This window comes from Plasmodium yoelii (genome assembly GCF_900002385.2).
Source record: "Plasmodium yoelii strain 17X genome assembly, chromosome: 13".
Lineage (NCBI taxonomy): Eukaryota > Apicomplexa > Aconoidasida > Haemosporida > Plasmodiidae > Plasmodium > Plasmodium yoelii.
Genome location: NC_036185.2, coordinates 1,247,003 through 1,256,090, shown reverse-complemented (window position 1 = coordinate 1,256,090; position 9,088 = coordinate 1,247,003). Strand labels below are relative to the sequence as shown.

At 21.1% G+C, this 9,088-nt stretch overlaps 2 protein-coding genes across 2 annotated transcripts; one reads left to right on the top strand and one right to left on the bottom strand.

Moving 5' to 3' along the window:
- Positions 1-1,943: 1,943 nt before the first annotated feature.
- On the top strand, positions 1,944-3,440 carry PY17X_1325300 (conserved Plasmodium protein, unknown function; the record flags this gene model as incomplete). Its single annotated transcript, XM_721110.2, has 1 exon — positions 1,944-3,440. One exon carries the CDS (start codon positions 1,944-1,946, stop codon positions 3,438-3,440), a length of 1,497 nt encoding a protein of 498 aa, XP_726203.2.
- A 368-nt stretch (positions 3,441-3,808) lies between these two features.
- Positions 3,809-8,038, bottom strand: PY17X_1325200 (large ribosomal subunit nuclear export factor, putative; the record flags this gene model as incomplete). Its single annotated transcript, XM_721109.1, has 1 exon — positions 3,809-8,038. One exon carries the CDS (start codon positions 8,036-8,038, stop codon positions 3,809-3,811), a length of 4,230 nt encoding a protein of 1,409 aa, XP_726202.1.
- Positions 8,039-9,088: the final 1,050 nt, after the last annotated feature.

Here is a 9,088-nt window from a genome sequence, read left to right as displayed (position 1 = left end):
ATCTAAGTTTATTGGCATTATGCTTTGATCGTTGCCTTTTTTAGGGTTTTCTATGATTATTTTCTTATTATTTACATTTAATCTTTCTTTATGTTATATATTATATACTATTAATTATGTATTTGTGTTTATTAGTATTTTTTTTTGGGAAATTATTGTTTTGTTTAATTTATTTTGTTTATTAATTATGTATTTAGTTCTCTTGTAAACGCATTAATAGCTGCATATTTTACCTTACGTTTTTTATTGTTATTATTATTCATAATATTATTAGTTATTAAAATTATTATTATTTTTTTTATATATGCATAAATATATAATGTTTATTATCTTCATCACATTTTTTTTTTTTTTACACTTTCCATTTCATTATATAATTTTTTCATATTTTTATTTCACAATTTTTTTTTGTTTTAAATTATTTTAACTTTCTAACACCATTAAATTTTATGATAACATGTTTATTTTCTTTTCCAAACAAAAATATTGCCACCATTGTAATTATTATCACTTTTAAAAGCTTCACATAACTATAATCTTCAGCAATTTCATTTTAACTTTTTCTAATCATATATACAATTAGCAATAAATTAGAAATATGCCATATACCTATAGTTGGGCAAATATGTGTATATATGTGTGTATATATATGTATTATATTATTTTTCATATGTTTTAGTGCGAACATATACCAGGTAAATATATAAATACCTAAAATTAATTTTTGCATTTTCACTTTCTAAATTATTTGTCGTTTCTCTGGGCAATCATATTTATATTCATGCTGTTAGCTATATTTATGTTTTTTTTTATCAATCCTTTTTTATTTTATATGGAAATTTATATTTATTTATAATTTCTACATTGTCGGCATAAATTATTTTTACACAATATAGATAACTAGCATTTCGATGTTTCAAATGATATAATTTAAGGTATACATATTAATATATTAAAAAGTTTTACTGAATGAAAAAAATTGTATATCTACCAATGAAAGTATTAATTTCTTTATATTTTGTTTACAAGCAATATTCTTATAGTTCCAATGTTCCAATACATAAGACAAATTGCAGAATATTATTACTATTATATTATTATTTTATATTTTATATTTTTTAGTATATATACATACGTCTTTTGAGGTTTATGAAAATATATGTATTAATTTCACAATTCGCGTAATTTTTTTTTTATAATTTAAATTTTATGGTGAGGAAATAATAAAAACTTACGAAAAAAAATATTGTCTAATTTTATCCTTCAAAATAGTTATTTCGCCATGTTAATAAATTAATATAAAATAGGGAATAAAATTATATGTATATAATATACTTCAGTATATAGGACAATACACACACGTATATAAATTATGTTTACCCCTAAAAAAAAAGAAATACAATAAAGGGGGAAAGGTTTGGAACAAACATGGAGATTTATTAAATATTCTAACAAAAAACGTATAAAAACGTATAAAGAAATTCGGATATCATATTTTTTGTATATTATAATGATTGAGTATCTCTTTATTAGTTTATGCTGATTCATATTAAAATAAATCTCCGTTTTTTATGGTAGTTTTTCTATTCATACTTATATAGTCATCTGATTTTACTATATATACGTATACATTGGGATATTTAAAAGTATGTAAATATATGATGATTGTGAATTTATAACACAAATAATTTTTAACTTTGGCAATTACGTTTAAATACAAATTTTATAACCAATCTGTTTATGTACCTCAAATAAGATTTACTTAAAATATATTAACATTTTTACATAACGATTTTTTTTTTGGCTTTCTTTAGTCAATGCATATATTTCATAGTTTGGATAAATATGCAGAAATTTCTTTATAGTCTAATTATTCATACTTATATATTTAATGCATATACTTGAGTACACATTGAAAATATAAAAAAAATGCTAAAATAAATATGAAGAATAAACAGAAAGGAAAAGCTAAAAAACTAATAAACTTAAGCGTATTGGAAGACAAGATAAATATTTTGAATTATATGAAAAATGATTTTGAAAAAATATTAAAAAAAGAAGATGATGTATTTTCTACAACATCTACAAAACATGCAAACATAGAAGAAAAGACATATGAACAAAAAGAAAATATAGATTTAATTTTAGAAGAATTAATAATATCATGTGAAGAAAAAAGACGAGTTTTAAATAATTACATAGATGTTGTTAATGATATAAACCAAAAAAATAATGATATACTTGAAAAAGAAAAAAAGGAAATGGAGGAATTAGTTTTAGAAAAAAATAAACAAATATTTTTCATTGAGCAAAAAATTGAATTAACTAAAAAATATTACAAGGAAGTAAATTATGCAATCATAGATGTTTTTAATCATTTAAATTTATTCCTAAAAAATAAAATGAATTTGGATTTAAACATAGAAGCATTTAATAAAACAAAAATAATGCAAATAGACGAAGGTTCCCCAAACACAACTATTGATATTGCAAGAGAAAATGAAAATACTTGTGACATTCCAGAAAAACATAATAAACAAAATGAGAGCACAAATGATTATGCTCAAAAATTGTATAATTCCATAGATGAATACAATAAACAAATAAGTAAAATTAAACTTTTTCTAAATGAAAATGAATATATTAAAAAATCAAAGTTCTTATCAGATGAAAACCAAACACACACAAACACACTTAAAGCTATAACAGAAAATATCGATGTTAATAAATCTAATTATGACGATATGGATAAAAATGGAAATGTATTGAATGATACCATGGAAATTTATAATATTATTTCCAATGATGATGATAATTTGGTAATATCTCAAAACACTTGCTCAAATGATGAGAAGAAAATATATGATGATCATAAGATTAAAAATATTAATATAAATTATAATTCGACTATGGACGACGATGACACAAAATCAGAAAACATTTCCGAGGATACTGAAGAGGAAATGGATTTGGAAGAATTTAATTCAGAGGTGTTTGAAGAAACGAGCGAAGTGGAAGAAAATGATGAACTAAGCGAAGATAGCGAAATAGAGGATGAAGGTGAACAACTGAGCAATTGTAGTGAATATATCACGGATAGTGAAAATATACCAGAGAAATATAAAACGAATAGTGAATCAGAACATAGTTCTTTTTATAGACATACAAAAGAGGATAGTGATTCAAGCGATGAAGACAAAAAAATAAATAATTGTGAATACATAGATTATAAAGAAAATAGTTATTATAAAAAAAATAGTTATTATAAAAAAAATAGCATAATTTCAATAATAAATAATGAAGAAATAATTACGAAAACTTTTACCTCAGAGCCCTATAAAAAAATAATAAGTGATGGTATGAATAATATTATAAAAGATTTAAACAAAATAGATTATAACTATATATCCTATTTTAAGAATAAATTAAAAAATGATTAAAAGATATATATGTAATAGTTTTTCATTTAAAGATATCATTTAAAAATATATTAAAAAAATTTTAAGTCATATATACGCAAATAAAATAATTATCATATTTTTCAAATAACAATAAAAATTATTTAAACAAAGAATTTACATTTATGCAAAAAATTAAAAAAAAAACATAAATGCATATAAATGGGTAATTTAAAAAATATTAAAAGATAAAAGTGAATTATTGATGTGAAATATTATAAATTTTAAGGCTGAACACAAATGCAATTCAAATAGGAATAGAAGTGTCCATAGGAGAATGGTATATATAAAGTCATTCATTATACGTGGATATACAAGTGTACATAGATGAAGTCGTTAATTAAGGTATATTAATTTTTTTTTATGTTTTTATTTTTCTTTGATTTGACGAAATCTGAAAATTCCAATATGTTGTCATCAGACAGTTGGCCAGATTTGTGTCTTTTTTTTTGTGATTTTTTTTTATTAGAAGAAACTTGTGTTAAATTTCTTTTTTTATTTGTAGCTGATTTATCTTTAAAAGCTTTCTTGGATTTTTTCTTATTAATATTTAAAAATAAGTCATCGTCATCCTCATCCTCATTGTTAGCATAATCATTTAAATTATGATCTAAGTCAAAATTTTTGGCTATATATTCATCTAAAAATCGATCTTCTTCTTGTTCTTCATCGATTGAGGAAGCTGAATCTTCATTTCTGTGTTCATTATCTTTTTGTTTTTTTCTTTTAACTTTATATTTATCTTTAAATTTTTTAAAACTGCTATTATTATATAAATGTAATATGTCATAATAATATTTTTGATAAGCATTATTATATAATTTTAGTTTTCCATTATTATTTTGAGTAGTTCCATTATTAGAACAATCATGCAAAAAGTTGGAAATGATAGAATGTATGTTTAATTGATCCATTGCATTTTTATAATTAAAAGCTAGCCGTTCCATCAAATTTATTACAATATGAGTACTGTATGAAGTTTTATGAGTTAAATAACTCATATTATTATCTTTTTGAAGTTCATATTTATTTTTATTTAGGGATGTTTGAATTGTGTTTCCTGTAGTATTATTTGTATGCTCAATTGTATAATTTTGGATGATATTATTTTTTTTATTGTAATTATTTTTTATATTAATAATTATGTCATCTACATATGAATCCTCTTTTCCATCTTCATTAGTAACTGTAGTAGAAACCGCACCATTATTTGAATTTCCATCCCCTCTTTTTTCATCATTTCGTTCTTCATTTGTTTGGTTGTTATAATCTTCATCTCCTATCAATATAGAATTTTCTTTATTAGCATTGTCAAAATTGTGAGCAATTTGTACACTATTAATATTAGCTTTATCATTTTGATTCGATTTATATTTAATGATAGAAAAATTATTAAAAATATTAACATTTCTAAATTCCAATAATAGATTGTCAAAGTTATTATTTAACATGGATGTAAAATTGTAAAATTCGTATAAATGTGTTAATACTGAATTAGAATCTAAAGGGTTATTTACTGATTTATTATAAGTGAAAATTTTATCATCAGGTTTATAAACATCATTATCCTTGTGATATTTTTTAAATTTTAGCATGTGCATATTTTTAACATGATTTATATTATCATCACATAATTTATTTTCATTATTAAATAAAAATTTCATTAATATTTTTTTTTTTAAAACTAAATATTTTATCATGTTTAATGAATAGACATATGTCCACGTTTCTTTTGAATGTATACTAAACTGAAATATTCTTTTTATAAAACTCAAATTTCTTATTAAATTTGGATCTGTTAATATCAAAACTGTCATTAGACTATAAAAATTATAAGTATGATAACATTCATAATAATTTATATCTTTTAGTATACTATAAAAAAAACAATAAACATTATCATCTAATTGCTGAGAACAATATAGTAACAAAAACATTACTATTAAAAAGTTTATTTTAATTTTATAAGAATCTACACTTTTTATAATTTTTAATATGGATATGAAATTTAAGCTGTTTAAATATTTTTTATCCTGAGATTGGTTTTCTTCGATATCATTTCCCTCATTTTTTATTGGTGCACTTTTATTATATATTATAAAATATATATTTTTTACTAATATACTTGATAATAGTTTAACAATTTTTTTACTTAAATATCCATACAAACAATATTTATTGAAAATATTTATTTCAGCATTTTTTTTCTTTTTCTTTTTCCCTTCTTCTTTTATTGTATTTTTTTTTCCATCATTATCATCTTTATATGCTTTTTCGGTTTGTTCATTCTCAGGTGTTTCTTCTGTTGTTTGGTTTTCATTCGGTTTAGGATCTGAATATTCATTCACATTTAAATTATTATCAGAAAAGTCGGCATTTTTCTTTATATTCATTTGAGATTCTTTGTTTATTTCACTATTAGTATCATTGTCTTTATGAACACAATTGGTGGTATCTATATTATCGATATGTTTATGACTATTTTCATCACCATTTAGCTTTATATTATCATTTTTATTGTTATTTTCACTATTATTTTGGTCAGTATCCTGGATTTGTTTCATATATTTCATTTTGTCGATGCTCCATGACGTCAAAAGTATGGCCCTCTTTTCATGTAACTCATATATGTTTAGTGAAAATAAGTCAAACAAGTATGTTGAAAAGTATATAATATTTTCAGTTATATCATCCATAGTTTGGCATTTGACTTTATAAATAACATATAAACATCTGTTAATATTTATAATTTCATTTTTAAAACTATCTACAACCTTTTCTATATTTTTCTTTTCTTTTAAAGCATTGACAATAATATTAACACAATATGCTACATTTGATAATATTTTTTCAAAAAAATAAAAAACAATATAATTTCTAAATTCGTCAATGTGTATATAATGTTGTATAAATTTTAACAAAATTGGATTTCCTTTTGTTTGTGTCATGTAGGCTTCTAATAATACATTTAAATTTGTATATCTATTTTCCTTTTTTTTTAAACAAAATTCATTTATATTGTTTGCTGATATAAAAAACAAACTCGATATCATACTATATACAGCATTTTTTAAAATAAAATTATATTGTATAAATAATTTTTTTGTAAAATTTTCAAATGCATATATATAAATTAAAGAATTAAAAAACAAGTAAAAGGAAGATACATTATAATCCTTAAAATTAAATCTGTTAAAAAATATATTTAATATATAATTTAATACATTCTGATCATTTTCTTCAAATGTTAATAAATTTTCATTATGCAAAACAAATAAAAATATATGCTTCAAACATTCTAATATTGTTTTTTTTAAAAATACATTATCTTTTTTTTTATACGAATCAATTAATACTTTTGCATACATTATGTATATTAATGGTTTTTTTTTTATTAATACAACCATATTATTAATTCTATCACTAAATATATTATTTTTGTTGTGAATTATTTCTAAATGTAATTGTTCTTCATCTTCTGCATGTTTTTCTATATATGTGTTAAAATTATAGTATATCATTGTAAGCCCTATGTCGTACAACAATTTGTATATATTACTCATGTTTACCTTTTGTTTTGCTAGTTCTTTGATGCTAACTTGCCCTATGTTTTCTCTGATCTTACCACTATATTCGTTTTCCATATCATAAATTTGTCTCAGATATATAGGTATATTATTGTAACTGATTGAGTGTTCCTTGTTTTTTTTTGTTTTTTCAGAGTTATCATTATCATCTTCGCTATCATCTTTAGGGATTTCAGATGATTGGGTTTTTTTTTTTAGTAAATTTTTTATCTTTTTTTTCCATGCCTTTTTATTTATACTAATTTGATCATTATCAAGATTGAATAATGTATCTTCTATATCAAAAAAAAGCAACTTTTGGCTAAATGATGTAATATTTGTATTGTTAATTTTGTCTCCATTTGGCAAATCGTCTTTCGTTTTTTCATCTTCGTCATCTTCATCATCTTCTTCTTTATCTTCTTTTGTATGATTTATCATATCTTCATTTTCAATGTAATTCTTATATATTTTTTTTTTTCTTTTTTGCAATTTTTTAATGTAAAAATTTATATTATCATATTGGAAATTTTTTTTCTTTTTTTTTATAACATATTTTGAAACAATATGTTCCATCCCTTTTTTTAACAAAAACCAAAATTCACTTATATTATATAACTTACATAAATGTAAAACAAAAGTTTCATCTGTTTTTTTTAAAGCTATCTTGTTTTCAGAATAATCCTTTAATATATCTTCAAAATCATATGTTTCTTTTTTATTATATTCATTATAGTTTTCCTTATCATTATTATACCTATCGTTACTACTTTGCCTTCTGTTATTCTTATCAATGTTATATATTGTATTACTGTTTATTTTATCATCTTTTGAATAAGACTTTTTGATTTGCCCTTTCCAATTTTTGTTTTTACCTACATATACGTTCTTCAATTTTGCATTTTTTTGCTTGAAATTTTTATCCCTTTTCTTTAAGTTAGCCCTATTGAAATCCTTTCTTCCATTTTGTTTGTTTCTTTTTCTATTTTCGAAATCATTGTACTTTTTATTCATAGTATAAGTATAATTCAAATGAATGCTTTATGCGCAAACGTAGCTTTATGTAAATATAAATGATTGGCTATCACAATTTATGAGCAAAGCCCGTTATATATTTTTGCATTTAATTATGCGCCTACTTAGGCATTTAGTTACACGCTATATACGTAACTATGTATTTATGTATGTTTATCTTTTTATGTTTTCATTTATTTATTTTAATTCAAACTGTTTAAATTAACATGGAAGAAAATATATATATATATATTAAAAATGAACTATGAAAAAGTCAAATATAGGATATAATAAATTTTCAAAAGTTCAATGGGTGTATTATTGATATATATACATAAATATATAGTTAACCTATATTTCATATATTGTATATGCTAATATTTTACAAATCATTTGACATTACATATAATACCATTATAAATATACATAATTAGCAACATTGTATTTTATGCTATATATGATATATTATGTGGCATATATTAATTATAAATTATATTCTACGTAAAAGTGATGTTTTTTTATTCACTTTTTAAAACTTGAATTTTAATTATATTTTTTAAAAACATTTCTTTCACGTTTATAATTTTTCCATTATATAATTTTTAATTAACAAAAATAATTTTAGAACAAAAATTTATTAAAAAGATAAAAAGATAAAAATAAATCCGCAGTAAAAAAAATTGTATAATAAGCGCATATAATAATATATAATTATATTAAGGAATACCCGAAATATATCTATATTATTTATCATTTTTAATTGCCCAAAGAGTACCCCTATTCCCAGTTATAAATGTTATATATATGTATATTGCTATTTATTGCTGTTAAATTTGTATACATATGAATTGAACTATAATATAGCTCATGCAAGTTATTATATTTTATTGGTTTATATATTTTTATTGGAAACGCTTGTTTATTGAAAATACAAATTACAATATATACATATATATTTATATATATAATTAGAAAACATATATTTCATTTATTAAAAAATTGGGATTAATAAATTTTATGTTTTGTTGTAATATTTTTCTTAAGAAAATG